This window comes from Cucurbita pepo, chromosome 6 (genome assembly GCF_057944985.1).
Source record: "Cucurbita pepo subsp. pepo isolate OVF chromosome 6, ASM5794498v1, whole genome shotgun sequence".
NCBI lineage: Eukaryota > Viridiplantae > Streptophyta > Magnoliopsida > Cucurbitales > Cucurbitaceae > Cucurbita > Cucurbita pepo.
Window position 1 is genome coordinate 6,360,576 of NC_141803.1, and position 16,889 is coordinate 6,377,464.

Sequence of the window (16,889 nt, forward strand, 5' to 3'; positions counted from 1 at the left end):
TCATCATACAACATCAACACATCATCAGGGAAAGCCCAAAGAGGACAATATCTGCTAGCGGAGGATCTGGGCCGTTACATCATCATATTAAGGTAAACGTTACGCAATCATCATACTTATCATATTGCCATAAAGTGCATCAAGCATACCAAGTACGTCATTCATCTAACGTCATCACATAACATTATTACATCATCACATCATCATACAACATCAACACATCATCTTCTAACGTCATCATACAACATCAACACATCATCATCTAACGTCATCACGTCTCACATCATCACATAACATAAAGCATAAATGACACGTGCAAGGGCCACTGGGCACGTGTCGTCATACATAAGACAAGTCTTTCGACCGAGTCGATAGTAAGGTCACTTACCTGATTAAGTCTTTCAACCGAGTCGATAGTAAGGTCACTTACCTGATTAGCTTATACTGGTATCACCAATTTATCAAGTTCATTTTTGTTCTTTGTATCAAGCCAACCTATACAAACCATGACATTCAATTCTCTAAAGTTCATTTTTGTGTTTGATCATTTTGTAGTTGTAGGAGCTCTTGGGGAGAAATATTTGGGGGAAGGTGGAGAGAGTGGATCATTTTTTTTAATTATTATTATTATTTATTTAAAATTTTCCGATCGTTACATTTAACATGATGCTACAATGGTCACTATTCCTTCTAGGTGTCCAGCAACAGCACCAGAGACGCTAGCCAGAGACACTAGCTCGACTAGTAGGAGGCCCAAGGGGTGTGCGAACCGCCTGCTGGGTCCATATTCACACATGTAAGTCATGTGTAGAGTAGTAAATACACATTCGATGACCTGAATGGTAAAACCGCCTAAAAGAATACGATTTTAAATGATAGGTCTCATTCATATTGCATAAGTTTGCATTTCATGACCCCAATAGTGGATCATTTACTGAGTATTTTTAAATACTCGAGCCTTGTACTACTCTTATATTTCATGTAAATGCACCATATACGGTTAACGCCCACATACAATTACAAAATAAAATATAAAAGACTCAACATACAAAGACGAATTGCCACTCCAAAATGACCCCCTCTATGACTGTACAACTCTCGAATGTTTCCCACCTTAACCGATAACCTGTAACATCTGAAAAAAAAAAAATGGGTGCGTATAAAAATACTTAGTAAACAACCTACTCGTAGGCTCTCATCATATCCTTAACCCAACGAGTTACCATGGACTTTTCTTTGGGCTTTAAGAAGTTTCGGCATAGTTCAGGAATCCCCTAACTGTCACCACACTCAATAATGACACCTATTCATGTAGTCCTCGTCCCCTCGGAGGGTGGGTCACAAATAGTATCTCCTCAATTAACATATAATAGTAAAATAAAATTAAATTTCAAAATGCAAACTAAAATTTGAAAACTTAAAAATGGCTTTTAACTTTGTGTCTCAACGACCTATAACCCTAGTCACTACTCCCACCGGGGTTAGGAAGTAATCCCCACAACCCAAATCAGCTAACGGGGTATTCCTACGTATGAGAACATAGTAATGGAGAAGGTAATAGCCGAAATAGGATTCGTTTTGGCTAGAGCGCCCAACTCAGCTATATATTTTACACGGATTTACCGTAATGCTAAAACTACCGAGATTATCAAATGAGTTATATTTCTTAAAATTTGTAAATTTTTTTCTTTAAATTGGGTATGAAAAAATTTATTATAATTTTTTTTAAAAATAAACAAATAGTTATAAATAAGTTGAATTTAATAAAATTTGTACAATAGTCAAATTTTTATTTTATTTTATTTTTTAAATAAAATTCATTCAACGGACTGCCCTGAGACTTGACCAAAAGCTGCACATAAATTTCCAATTTGTATAATATTAATAATTTCTTTTAAAAATATAATATTAAATTTAATAAATTTCATCTGCAAAACCTCTAATAAAATATTAAATTTAATATCTAAATATTTATCTTCTAATTTGACATGGTAAACTATAATTTAGTACTAAATATCCTTTAAAAATTATTAAAAAAAATTAATAAAAAATACAAAATAAGAATAAAATACATCTAAACTTAATCTATGGAGTGTCGATAATCGATTTTCGTCCATACAATGCGGTTAAATTTTTTTTTTGAACATTCGAACGTTAATTCTACCTTTGAAATTTATTGGGTATTTTTTAAACATAGTACTCCGAGTAACAAGTATTTTTGAACTTTTTAAAATAGTCGAAGGTTATTAATGGAATTTTTAAAATTTAACCATAGTAAAAAAAAAAAAAAAAAATTAAGGGTAATATTCATATATATATATATATATATATATATATTTATTTATTTATTTATTTATTTATTTTTTAAGTTTATGAATATTTTTTAAAAATTAAAAAAATTGAGGAGTATTTTTATTCATTTAATTTATAGGGTAAATAAATATGTTTTTTTTTTTTTTTTTTGGGTAAAAATATTTAATTTAAAAATATCGAGTTAACAAATACAGCGTTCTTCCATGTTTGTTATAAAGAAATTAAATTGTTCTATGCGTCGTAGTCAGAAGGAACAAATCTGTTCATCGGTCAGAGTTGACATCGTCAAATTGTTCGAACAAAAAATTCGAGAAATTCTTGCTGTTCATCGCACAAGAAGAACGTGAGGCGTTGACGCGAGAGAAGCGGAAGCATTTCCTTTTCCCACACGCATTCATCTCCTTCCTCCCAATCGGAAATCTAGTCGGGTCTCAAATCTTGACAAATTTCTAACTCTTTCTTGTTCTTTCTTATATGATTCAATTTCTAATGATGAAATCGAGTGTTTCTTCTTCATTTCCTCCGATTCTCGTTTTGCTCTTCTCAATTTCTCTGAATTTGTTTCTTAGTTCTGCCGTAATGTCCGACCAATCCGCTTCCATTCCCGTTGTATCCAACTTCGCTTCCCCGGCGGTGCATATCGTTTACACCGAGAGGCCTCACAATGAGGAACCTGAGGCTTATCACATCCGAACCCTAGCTTCTGTTCTCGGCAGGTCTGTTTTCACTTCTGCCTCTTGTTTGTATTCTATGGCCGGTAAACGATGGATTTATGTTTAATTTATTGATTTGCAGTGAAGAAGCTGCTAGGGAGGCTCTTGTGTATAGTTATAAGAATGCTGCCAGTGGCTTCTCTGCTCGGCTTACGCCTGAACAAGTTGCGGATATTACCAGTAAGTCCTGTTCTTAACATCATCTGCTTCAATGTTTTTGATCGATTAATTGCTCACATGTTTCTGTAATACCTCGTCTATTTGGTGGAAATCTGTTAGAAATTGGTGCATTTGAGTCAGGGATATAAGGATTTGGTTTCTTGTTCTATCACTCTAATCTAATGGAAGGTCGTGATTTATGTGGAACAGCTGATGATATGTTGAGCTTATTGTGATCTGTACTTTTTTAGCTATGTTCTATGTTGCTTGGTTTGGGTCAAACTAAAGTTCTTGCACTCTCATGCTTGATTCTTGAAGTTAGATCAGGATTTTGATTGTTCTTTATGGGTTCATATGTTTGCAGTCTTACTTGATTACTGTTTCATCTGACAATCTCAAGCTTGTTGTGTCAAGTCCTTGGTTATGCCTTTGTCTGTTATATTGCATCATTTTGATAGTCCATTCCAAAGATCCCTTGTCCATCCGAGAGAGAATTCGTCCCGTTCTTCATTTCCTTCTTCTTTCATCCAAGGGAGACTTCTTATATTTTGAATCTTTCTGTGGTGTGCTCTGTTTACTATTCTTTCGTACTCTGTTCTCTTTACCACGCCATAGTTCACCGAAGCGGTATCAGGCATGGAGAAATAGAGGCCAAACACTTGGGCCTAACAGGAATGAACAACTACGAAATGAGAAGATGAGGTGCTTCGGGCACTCCCATTTAGAAAGAAGGTTTGAAGGTTTTGGGCTTGTAGCTTTCGTCCGCCCTTCGTTGGGTGAGAGAGAATTTGAGTTTCTAAATTATTTTCTGCCTAGGGGCTTGAACCAAAGACCTTTGTGGCATCTTGAACATCTCAAGCCGGATGTGGGATCTCAAGTTTTTAAATTTTAGTTTTTAAAAATGTTTCGTTCTCCTCCCCAACTGATGTGGGATCTCACAATCCGCCCCTTCGGGGCCCAACATCCTCTTTGGCACTTGTTCCCTTCTCCAATCAATGTGAGACCCCCCAATCTCCTCTTCGGGGCCCAGTGTTCTTGTTGGCTCACTGCCTTGTGTCCATCCCCTTTAGGGTTCAGCCTCCTCACTGGCACATCGCTCGGTATCTGGCTCTGATACCATTTGTAACAGCCCAAGCCATCGCTAACAAATATTGTCCTCTTTAGACTTTCCCTTTCGAGCTTCTCCTCAAGGTTTTTAAAACGTGTATGCTAGGGAGAAGTTTCCACACCTTTATAAAGAATGCTTCGTTCCCCTCTCCAACCGATATGGGATCTCACAATCCACCCCTTTTCAGGACTCAGCGAGCACTCATTCCCCTCTCAAATCGATATGGGATCTCACATTTAGAGTCAGATATTATATATTATAGACTGAAATCTAGTATACAAGTCTTTGCACCTAATACAACTGAATCACATCAATATTTCTCAAGAGCGTCAATAATGTGTGTGTTTATATTCATTTGAGAATATGATTAAATTCTTAGAATTACTATAAGACAGTGTTCTTATGGAACTTTTTTGTTTTGGACTTTTTGGTAGAACAACCAGGAGTTTTACATGTTGTCCAAAGCGGTTCTAATAAGCTGCATGCTGGAGGAGGAGGAGGAGTAGCAAGGCTTCACTAGAAGAACATCAAATTCTCTCTGAATTATCGGTTTGTTGCCTAAATAAAGTGCTTTCTGTGTATATTGGCATTATACTGAATACTCATATATGTGTGTGTGTGTCTATTTACTATAATATGTCTGCTTGTGTGCCTTTTGGCAATCGACAATGATGAAGTGAATGATTTACCTTGGCTAAATGCACTATTTGGTCATTAATAAATTCCTTCCTTGGTGTATTGGAAGGTTTCTATAGTTGCTACTATTAATTGCTTGACCGAATTGTCCGATTATAGCTCTAGGCGCTGTTTTTATGACTCGATATGAAAGGCGACCAGCTCTACAACTTTGAGTGTCATATCTTCCAAAACCAAGATGTGTACCATCCGGTTTGCAACACCTACTACATCCGTCTTTACGAGGTAATTTTTTTAAATGATTTTTTAGATATGACATTATAATTTTATTTATTCAACATTAAATTAGAAGTTTTGTGTATGAATTTGGAGGTTCGTGTCTATTTAGTCATTAAACTTTTAGAAGTGTATCGGTCGGTCCTTAGTTCTAAGGACTAAATAAATAAATTTGATATTTGAGGGATTAGACATGTAATTTAACCATTATTCATTTAGATGAGAAGTGATTGACGAATACCTTGGGTCGTTTGGTTGAAGTTTTTGTTTATAATGTTTAGGAAAAGAATGTTTTGGAATAGAATATTTGTGTTTGCGAAAATGTTATTAGAATTTCATATAAAAAAAATACTTTCAACAATTTTATTACATTATTTAATTTTAAATAATTAACGATTATTAAAATAAAATTTAATAAGGGTATGAGGAGAACGAAACAGTTTTTAGAAGGGCGTGAAAACCTCTCCATAGCAGACGCATTTTAAAAACTTTGAGGGGAATGTTAAGAATGAGATAGAAAAATATAATTGGGAAGGTGTATATTATCATTGATATTGATATCCTTTAAATAGGATACAAGCCGGTACAAATGAGGAAAATATAAAATAATTAAATACTAGAATAAAATAAAATATACTATAAATCTAACCATAAATGGAAGAATATTAAGATATAATATCTAGGATATATTCCATAAATAATATATCTCAACACTCCCCCTCAAGTTGGAGAGTGTATGTTAATCACGTCCAACTTGTCTTTAACTTGTCTTTACGGTAGGTCAATAACACCCAAGTTGTCTTTCACTCTTGTCTTCTCAGTAATGAAAATATCCGTAAAAAAATAGACCGCCTTTGATTGGTTTGCATTTTTAGACTTTCAAGAAATTATTGAATTTTCAAGAAAGATGCAAGACTCAGAAATAGACCGCAATGATTGACTCGAGGATTGGTAACTTGTCCCATTTAATTTGATTTGGAACAAGTGAATATCCTCCCTGATCACTTCTCGGTCCATGCATAAATGCTTTAGAAATAGACTGCAATGATTGACTCGAGGATTGATAACTTGTCCATTTAATTTGATTTGGAACAAGTGAATATCCTCCCTGATCACTTGTTGGTCCATGCATAAATGCTTTAGTGGATAATGACACCAAGATCGGTGCTTTGGATCACTTGAGAGGCTGTGAAGGAAAATACGAACATCTTGAATATGTCACCTTAGAGCTTGGTGAGAAATTTGAAGATGCTTATAACGTATTCTTGATATTGGATGATTGACGATGGTAAAGACTTCACTGATTGGTTAGGGTTTGGCTTTAGGTAATACTCCCATTGGACTCAGAGTCCAAGGGGGTATTAGGAATACCACGATCGATGCTTTGATATTAGGAATATCAAGATCGGTGCTCTGATACCATGTTAAGAATGAGATAGAAAAATATAATTGGGAAGGTGTATATTATCATTGATATTGATATCCTTTAAATAGGATACAAGCCGGTACAAATGAGGAAAATATAAAATAATTAAATACTAGAATAAAATAAAATATACTATAAATCTAACCATAAATGGAAGAATATTAAGATATAATATCTAGGATATATTCCATAAATAATATATCTCAACAGGGAAGCTCGAAAGGAAAAAATCCAAAGAGGACAATATCGACTAGCGGTGTGAGGACATCGACTAGCGTTGGGCTTAGGCCATTACATCCCTGGAATTTGGTGAGCTTGATAAGTTCCTTTCCCTTGAATATTGGCTACTTGAGGACCATATGCCATTTGATCGGTAAAAAAAAAATAATAATAATAATAATAATAAAATAAAAATAAAATAATTGAGGGTAATTATCCTTAGATGACAATTGTTGATTGTACACGTCTTAGCCTTTCCACGAGAAGTTTGGATGGGTTCTCCATTCTAGGCGGTAAGTATTTGAGAAGAGATTATTCTCGTGGTTGCTTTTACTAGTTTGATTTTCCACATAAAAACGGAAGCTCAATTACTGGGGCATTGGTCAAAAGTGTGCTTCTATCCATATTGTATACAAGATCCCGTTGTTAGTTGAGTCATTACATCTACTACTGGACTGGTGCTTTAGTCATTAAGCCTTGTCCCAACGCTAAAGTCGGTAGAATATTAGTCAGGCTAATTTTTTTTTTCTTTTCGGAATTGCTCCAAACATCAACTCATTACCTGTGGTTAGATTCTCTTCTCTCTGGGATCTCATAAAGTTCATTCTATGTCGTTAACAAGATAGATCTATTGGTGGAAGTGTCCATCGCTTTTTTGTAGTAATGTTCTTTCATTTAGATAAGACGGGGTAGTCCATGATGAGAACACTTTTTAAGTATCTCTTTGAATCTTTTACAATCCTCACTAAGTGCTTATCTTCAAACGGTTGAAAAGAAATATTTCGTTTTTGAACCATGCATTTTTAGTGGGTGAGAAGTATTTGATAAAAAATTTATTTGCTACACTATTCTAAGATTTTCGACCATGATTTAGCAGTGTCCCTCACAGAATAAAGGAATAAACTTTGTCTAATCAAGTCTTTATCCACTCCTTGAAATCGAAATGAGTCACTCACTCCCAAAAAGAACTTTGAATGGAGGCAGAGATCTGATTTGTAGCATTTGAACATCACGAGCTATAGCTCAAAAGTAGTAGCTTGGATTTCTGATTTGATTATGCACGGGTTTAACTCCTCTAGTGTACATATATTCTGACCGCAAAGATTCTAGCTGGATTTAGTCATCACTACTGAATTCTCAAACTTTGATTTTGTTGAACCAAACAAGGGGTTGGCTTAAATTTTCTTTTTCTTTGTTGAACCCTCTACCGGTCGGTCTACTGGCAACTTTACGTAAGGCAGAGTTTGACTTTTTTGGAGGGGGAAGGTTTTTGGTGACAACACCGGGAGATATCAAGGAAAAAATAAGTATATAAAAATGACGTGCATAACTTAGGTATTCAAAAATCAACGATTTCTTGCGAGTGATCCATACATACACAGTCGATCGAATCAAAACAGGATTTGGGAGGTTTTCCTTGATAAGACTGATTTCTACACAAACCCTAGCTTTATTGTGAGACACGAAAGTGACGAAGTTGCTTTGACTATAGAACCATGCCGGTCTCTTGGAGCGAATAAGACGATCATGTTTTGTTATGTTATTCTCAATCTTTGCTCCCCGAACCTCTGCCTAAAAGTTCTTTTTATTTCATGATCCAAAATAACGAAGAAAATTTCAGCTGGTTGTGGTTTCTTTTTTGCTCTAACTCACTACAGATAAAATAACTAAATCAGGTTCCCTAACAACTTGACATCTTGTGAAGATATATACTAAAATGGAGTAAAAGTTCACAAGTAGAATCACTGTCACAAGTAGCAAGTAATAAGTAAATAATTGATTCTATAGAGAACCTATTCTTTTCGGTTACTTTTATTGATGAGAAATTGAATGAGTTTAAGTGTCATTACAAGTGTGTTAATCGGCATATAAGAATGCAAAGTTTACAATGTTGTCGTAAACAGAAGTACGAGAAATTAATAACAATGAGGTTTGGCTAGGAGAGTTCACATAGAGAAGTTGTTGACTTCCCGACTTCTGGGTGAGTTTCAACGCTTTTTAACAAATTCTCAAGTTCTTTTGTGAGGATCATGCCTGGCGATTACGTTCATAATCGTTATTAATTTATGTTAATAATTCTCTAGAGGAAGAATTCTTCGTAACCTTCAATTACCTTCGAGTATCCTTATAATGAAACTAGAGTATTAAAAAAGATTCTTTTGCTCTCGTTTCTTCTAAAGAAAAGAAACGACTATACAATTAAAGCGACCAGCTAAATAAATATATAAATATGCTTATTAATTAGAAGGAATGGAACAAATAATGAGAGAATAGTGAGTATGTATGCATAATTATTGATTAAAAGGCTCGATATAACCCTACTCTTGGAGAGTTATCAACAGGCCACCTGATATGAATCCAACAACTGATCACTTCCATGTACCTGAACGAGCAATTATAAGAAGCAATACAAAGAAGATTCAAGTATCAAATCAAGAAAATAATGGAGTGGCTGACATTGGAAAGTGATTAGAAGACTTGCCTTTAGTAGTAATTAAGACAATTTATGAATTGTCTTATATTCTTCAATTTATATTTAATAGCATTTATTAAAAATTTGTATGAATTGCCTTGTATTCTTCAATTTGTATTTAATAGCATTTATCAGTGGTTGATGGCTGAACTTTATTTTGTTAGGGTTATCTTTTGGGCCTATTTAAAGGCATGTAATACTCATGTTTGGGTGATTTTTGTTGAATACAGAAAAAAAAATCTTTGTGTTTTCTTGATATCCTTTTGGTGTTATTCTTTTTCAAACCTTGCTTTAGGTTTGATTTTAAACCGATGCATTGAATTAGTTTTGATCAAGCTAATTCTGGAGTGAATTGTCTTGGTATCTAAGAGTGACCATCATAGATTCCAAGTTCGATCTAAGAGTCATTCATCTTCTAACCAGCTCTTGGTTGGAATCAATCCGTTAAGTTAGTTTTCTCTGTGAGCATTTTGCAAGGATTCTAGAAGGACCTCTAGCTTTGCAAATTCCAGCATTGTGGGCGCTTATCACCACCGTAAAATAATGTAGCAGAGTGAAAAAAAGACATCTTGTAGAGATTTGTCGAAGCAACACGCAAAGAATATTCTAGGTTGATTTTTGGCTGAAGTTATGCAAACTATTGCTGATAAGATAAGGAATCAATACAAGGGGAATAAGATTCGGATTACCTTGTTGATCGAATATCTCAAGGCAAGAACATTGTTTGAGATTCGAATCACTCCAGAAGCAAGATCGATCATGTCTAGCTTCAATGATTCTTGTTGATCAAATATCACAAACACTTGTTTGAGATTCGAATCACTCCACAAGCAAGATTGATCATGTCGAGCTTGAATGATTCTACATGCAATCTAAACTACATAGAATTGCAAAGAAACTTAGCCATTGGCTAAAGAAGAGCACAAATGCTTCTTTCTATATATATTTTCCTAGTCTACCTTACAAATACAACATACATGGCTTTATATAGCCTCAAAAATGAAACTACTAAAGGTATTCCAAGAGTTGTAACATTCCTACTTTATGACCATAATTAGCCATCATGTAAATGTAACCGAAATTAAATAACAAGTCTTAAAATACAATAACTCTAAATTACTCTACATTGTAACCCACCCAAAATTTACAACAATCAAACTTCATTCTTCTTCAATGTAGCATGAATTGAAACATCTTTTTGATAATTTTGACAACCTTTTCTTCACATCTTCATTGAAGTATATTGTATGATTGATGTCTCTTGGTTCATATCAATTGCTCATGTGATCGAGAAGCTTCCTCAACCAAAGTTAGTTTCATCTCACTCTTTAAGATTCGATCACGGCCGTGGAGCAACCCGAATGGCTTTTTTAGGTCAAATTCCATCAATTTTTGTTGAGGCAGTTCTGACTTGTTTATCGGCAATTGATCTAGCTCTTGAAATATATGACATTCTTGATCCCCTTGTTGGTCCCGAGGGACGACAGAGGCTAGGTTAGTCGAAAGATGGTTATCAGTTCAAGGACGCAAGGTGCCCCTGTTGCTGAGGAGCAAAAGGAGGTATCCGCCCGAGGAGGGGCTCGCTCGATAGAAAATTTTGATCTATTTATCAAATGGGGTGTGTATCAATAATTAATGTGTTAATCCCAAACAAAGACACAGAGAACGGAACGGGTTACCTACTCTTAACGGTCAAAGAAGAAAATATGGGCAATCTGTCTTTTCAGAGCTATCGTCTCACTCTTTAAGACACTATTGAGACATGAAACCCATGGTTAGCTACTCCCGAGTATTTGGTTGTGTTTGTTACGTGTTTGTGTCTAGTCATCTACATAGCAAATTTAACAACAAAGTACCACTCTAACAAACCCATCATTAATGCAAAACTTTAGTATATTTTATATATTTTTATTTGGCTCACATCAACCCAAGAGTTTTATCCTATGAACTCGAAACCGAACTAAGTCAGTTCGGGTTCAGAAAAATAAACCCAAACAAACTCGAAAAGTTAATCCAACCCAACCCAACCCAACCGTTCGGGTTAGGTTGATTTGGGTTGTCGGGTTTGAATGTACACCCCTAATTTCCTTACCTACAAAACTACCCTTTCCAATTCTAACCATGTTCATCAAAGGGGTTTTTTTATTTATTTTTAATGATTGATATCGGAGTTAAGTTATAAAAATAGAGAAGTCTTTAGGGGTGTTCGTATGATCCGAGAACCGGACCCAGCGGGAGTACCCAATCAAGATTGGGTTGAGTTGAATTTTTAAAAAATAGAAAATTCGAGTCGATTCGCAGGTTGATAAAATTTTGAGGTCTATTCCAGATTGAGTTGGTTGCTTGGTGTCACAATCGCCTTTTCTTGGCAGCGGTTTTGACAATTGTGTGACACTCACTCTCAGCACTGAGTTAGACAAGTCAACTTCGAATCACATTGCCTACGGTCGAGCAACGTGTATTCAAACCTCGGGCCCCGATTTGAAGAGAAGATTTTAGAAAACGGGAGAGAGAGGTTTCAGAAACTGAAAGCAAGAATTTTTCAGCTTACTCGGCTACAGCGGACCGTTAGGTTAGCAGGGTGCCCCGGTTTGGGGGCTTGAAGGACTTAGCGCCATGACAAGGGGTATCATAGCCAAAGGTTCGGCCAAGCCATGGCTAGTGGGAAAAAACCGTAGGCTAGTGTCCTCGAAGAGGCTGGGAGCAGACTCGTAATCGTGTGGACGCCTTGTTACACAACAAACAGAAGGGACAGATTTCGAGCGAGCGGGTTGCTTCTCCGGAGAAAGATGCGCTGGTTAGGCAGACCAAAAGACGTAAAGAACGCGGAGCGTGAAGAGCAATTAGATCCATTTTGAGGACGAGTAGAGAGATTGAGAATCGTGTTATAAAGCATGCAAGCAAAAAGGCAACAACAACGGCTTAAACAGTATATAACTTTTCGGGTAGGAAGAATTTGACAACTAGTCACATCCCCTATAGTAGATTTTGAGTCCTTTCATGTCTACCAGACATAGCCATGATTTCGCCGAAACGTCGTACTCTTAAAGAAAACAAGAAAGAAATAATACAACTAGAAAGCAGTAAAGTAGTACAAGGTAAGGGTTTCAGCATGTCATTGGACAAGCATGACGGTGACACCTGACAGTGACACCTGACAGGTAAATTAATTAACTTTTGAAAATTTTAAATTTTAACTAATAAATTATTTTAATTAATATTATATTTTTAAGTTTATATCCAAGACTTAATAATTAAGTAAATGATTAAAAATAGTATTATTTAATCCATTAAGGCACTAGGTGAACTGATACAAATAGGGGCATTATCCTCAAATGGTCTAACATTCCTTTTCTTTTCCTTTTCTAATTTATTGTGTAAGAGCGGTAATGTCACGACTCGAATTTCGAGGCTTCAAAACTCGGATCGAGACTAAAAGAACGAAAGTGAAAAGGGAAATAAAATTAAAATTAACTGAAAGATGAAAACCCGATAAAATTTAAATTGAAATAAAGACAACAACACCGATATTAAATATGAAATAATATTCAGTTATTTGTCGGTGTTATTCGACTTTATTACAAAATGGGAAATGGGTTTGAGATATAATTGCAAAATAAAATATAAAAGACACAAATACGAAGACGGACTAATGCTCTAAAACGACCCCCTCTGTGACTGCACAGCTCTCAAACGCTTTTCTACTTTGACCGGCAACCTGAGAACACTGGCAAAAGAAAGAGGAAAAGGGTAGGTTTATAAATATATTCAATAAGCAACCTACTTATAGGCTCTCGTCGTTCCCTTAACCTATAAATATATTTAATAAGCAACCTACTTATAGGCTCTCGTCGTTCCCTTAACCTAGTAGGTATCCACGGGTTTTGCTCTAGACTCTAGAAGTTCGGGCCTAGTCTCTATTGTTACTTAAGTATTTGAGGTGTCTCGAAGTTCCAAGCGGTAATTTAGCTGCTTAGGGACCCACTTAGGGTGGAGTTAGAGTCTTCTTAAACTTAGGTAGCTTGCTCTGACTAGACAGTATGTAACTAGTGTCTTAGGTCGAGACGCTACCTCGTATAAATCTCTTTTTGGTAGGGACAACATGGTGTGGTGTGTGCTAGCCTGCTCTCATCATCCATGGAAGGTTAACTGGCAAGCCCTACCCAAAGGATAGGTTGGGGGAGCACCCCCCTCTCTTTTCTAGCTTCTAAAACCACCGACATAGTTCTACGTCCTCTCCATCCAAGGGCCATTTTCGTATGGTTGAGGCACTTAGTCGTCTCAACGCACCTCTCCTATCTGACCTGTGCCTACCTCAACGATACGAGTATTGGAGTGGAAAGGTAGCGATGATTCTATTGACATCGTCACACTACTATTAGTCTGGAGAACTACCTTGGTTGTTGTAACGACCCAGATCCACCGCTGGCAGATATTGTTCTCTTTAGGCTTTTCCTTTCGGGCTTCCCCTCAAGGTTTTAAAACGCGTTTACTAGGGGAAGGTTTCCACACTCTTATAAAGGGTGATTTGTTTTCTTCCCCAACCAATGTGGGACATCACAGTTGTCCTTGGTTGTCGTGGAGGTCTACTAGGTTCTTAAGGGGGCTTTTAAGCGGTTTAAATCTCATCTCTCATTTTCCAGGACGCTCTGGGTTAGCTCCTCGCAGCTAATCCAAGTCTCTAGGTGCACTCAGGTTTAGACCTTTGCTCACCACTCGCGATCCTGGTAGAGTCTATTGGAAGCGTTTTGACCGAGTCAACGTGTAAACAGCACTAGTTGTTGCGCCCTATGCTAAACTATGTTCTTTCATACATGCTTTGTTAAGGAGATATACCTATCGATCACCTAAACACGTAATCCATAATTTAAACTTCGTCTTGGTCATATTTGGAAGTTGAGGAGGCTTATTGGATTCTTAAGGCAGTTAGGTGGCTTAAAGTAGACTTCTCGCTCATGTTGCTTTATTTTGACTCCCCGTGATATGAACCAAGAGACATCAATCATACAATATACTTCAATGAAGATGTGAAGAAAAGGTTGTCAAAATTATCAAAAGATGTTTCAACTCATGCTACAATGAAGAAGAATGAAGTTTGATTGTTGTAAATTTTGGGTGGGTTATAATTTAGAGTAATTTAGAGTTATTGTATTTTAAGATTTTTTAGGTTACATTTACATAATGACTAATTATGGTCATTAAGTATGAATGTTACAACTTCTGGAATGCCTTTAATAGTTTTATTTTGAGGCTATATATAAAGCCATGTATGTTGTATTTGTAAGGTAGACTTGGAAAATATAGAAAGAAGCATTTGTGCTTTTCTTTAGCCAATGGCTAAGTTTCTTTGCAATTCTATGTAGTTTAGATTGCATGTAGAATCATTCAAGCTCGACATGATCAATCTTGCTTGTGGAGTGATTCGAATCTCAAACAAGTGTTTGAGATATTTGATCAACAAGAATCATTGAAGCTAGACATGATCGATTTTGCTTCTGGAGTGATTCGAATCTCAAACAAAGTGTTCTTGGCTTGAGATATTCGATCAACAAGGTAATCCGAATCTTACTCCCCTTGTAGTGATTCCTTATCTTATCACCCCGAGTGTTTCTTAGTTGGGGAACACTAAGGTCTAGACCCTTTGACCGTCACTCACGGTCCTAAGGCGCTCAGCCGACTGGAGGCGTCTTGACCTAGGTCATCGTTTAGCCAACCTAACTCTAACGCCCTAATTCTGTGCAGATAAACACGCTCTACAAGGAGAACACACAATCATACACCTGGAGCTAAAAACATACTATATCATGATATAAGCAAACAAGCTCAACAGAGACATAACATCCATCAATCACCCAAAACACAGATCATGATATCACATCCTCCTTCCTAAAATAGTAGAAAACATATAAAACAACATCACACAAATCTCGTTCTCGGGGGTATTTTGGTAATTTCTCGAGCTAACTTTTCCGCATGTTACAAGATGATTATACGAGACTCGACCCTAATCCTTAGTGAGTTATGAGATTTTGTATGTGAACAGCCGATTAAATATGCATACCATTTAAGGGACTTGATCAAATACGGAACTAAGATCATAATTTTACGAGATGAAGTTCGGTCCTCGTATAAGGTAAGCAAATGAGCAGTTCTCTTACGTGTTGATTTCAAGAATTGAACAATAAGGTCACACCCTTTTACTAAATCGAGCGGGACATGTTCTATGGTTCGATCATAAACAAATTGTTCATTGTAGAATCAGTGATACTTAAGATGTAAGATATAATTACCGTGATAAAACAAACTTTTGACCCACTTGTAATTACTAACAACTTGTGAAAGATAGCTCCTAAATATTATATTATTAAATAAATTAATTAATTATAAAAAGAGAAAAATATATTAATATATTATATTTCAGTCATTCAAAGCAATTTATGTGAGGGCTGTCCTTAACGGAATATATAATTTCTTGCTACGGAACGCGTAAAGGAGTTGTGGATACTGCTGTACGGACATCGGATGCTGGATATCTTACACGCAGACGTGTTGAAGTCGTTCAAGACATTGTTGTACGTAGAACCGATTGTGGAACCATCCAAGGGATTTCAGTGAGTCGTGAAAATAAGATGATTCCGGAAAGAATTTTTATCCAAACATTAATTGGTCGTGTATTAGCGGACGATATATATATGGGCCCGCGATGCATTGACATACGAAAGCAAGATATTGGTATTGGACTTATCAATCGATTCATAACATTTCAAACACAACCGATATCTATTCGGACTCCCTTTACTTGTAGGAGTACATCTTGGATCTGTCGATTATGTAATGGACGAAGTCCTACTCACGGGGACCTGGTCGAATTAGGAGAAGTCGTAGGTATTATTGTGGGTCAATCTATTGGAGAACTGGGTACTCAACTAACGTTAAGAACTTTTCATACCGGAGAAGTAGTAGCTCGGGATTTAGACTTTGACAATGCTTCAAGTACTGTAGAGTGGCTAGATTGCTAGATTCAACCGTGTCAGTAGTTGGAGGATTTTTTTTCAAGAGACTCGACGAGCTTAGGCCTAGATTCAACCCTACGAGCTGAGTGTCACGGTCATGCTCGTCCAAGGCGTGTTGCCCATGGCCGCATGCCCATGACAAGCCCAACTCTTTATGTCTTTTCATATTCTAGTGTTTTACTTTTGTATTTCTAAGAAGGATGACGTTTTAGAAATATCATGTCTAGGCCTGTGACGCATGAAATGCCTCAGAATATACTATAGGCGGATACGATTAGTTGTCAACTTCTCCCTACCCAAGGTTATATACGGTAAGCAGTTGTTATTTATCTCTCTTGCTTGCTTATATAACGTCTCTTTCAAAAATCTCTCTCTGCCCTCGTTTTCTAAAACCTTTTCTTAAAATCGAGGCTAGAGGCTCAAACATACGTCGCTTGGCCGTAGGCGACGCAAGAACGAATTGGCTTAGCTCACTTGTCGTTGGAAGGTGAGTGCCGCACAATCGCAGGTCCGCTGCCATTAAAAGTGCGATTATGACACTGAGCTGACCGAC

The 16,889-nt window shown here is 36.5% G+C and overlaps 1 protein-coding gene across 3 annotated transcripts; it reads left to right on the forward strand.

Moving 5' to 3' along the window:
- The first annotated feature begins 2,541 nt into the window (after positions 1 to 2,541).
- Positions 2,542 to 5,047, forward strand: LOC111796474 (subtilisin-like protease SBT3.6). 3 transcript variants are annotated; one of them, XM_023679105.2, is made up of 4 exons: positions 2,543 to 2,741; positions 2,883 to 3,029; positions 3,109 to 3,206; positions 4,728 to 5,047. In XM_023679105.2, exons 2-4 carry the CDS (start codon positions 2,893 to 2,895, stop codon positions 4,811 to 4,813), a joined length of 321 nt encoding a protein of 106 aa, XP_023534873.1. In that variant the 5' UTR covers positions 2,543 to 2,741; positions 2,883 to 2,892; the 3' UTR covers positions 4,814 to 5,047. The 3 variants fall into 3 exon arrangements, with proteins under 3 accessions (XP_023534872.1, XP_023534873.1, XP_023534874.1); XM_023679106.2 differs by having other exon boundaries at positions 2,543 to 2,736; XM_023679104.2 differs by having other exon boundaries at positions 2,542 to 3,029.
- Positions 5,048 to 16,889: the final 11,842 nt, after the last annotated feature.

What these genes read in the sequence shown, in the direction of transcription:
- LOC111796474 (XM_023679104.2), top strand. Translation starts at nt 2,788, where the DNA reads ATGATTCAATTTCTAATGATGAAATCGAGTGTTTCTTCTTCATTTCCT. An exon ending in CTAGCTTCTGTTCTCGGCAG is followed by an intron (nt 3,030 to 3,108) that starts GTCTGTTTTCAC and finishes ATTGATTTGCAG; the next exon opens with TGAAGAAGCTGCTAGGGAGG. An exon ending in ACAAGTTGCGGATATTACCA is followed by an intron (nt 3,207 to 4,727) that starts GTAAGTCCTGTT and finishes ACTTTTTGGTAG; the next exon opens with AACAACCAGGAGTTTTACAT.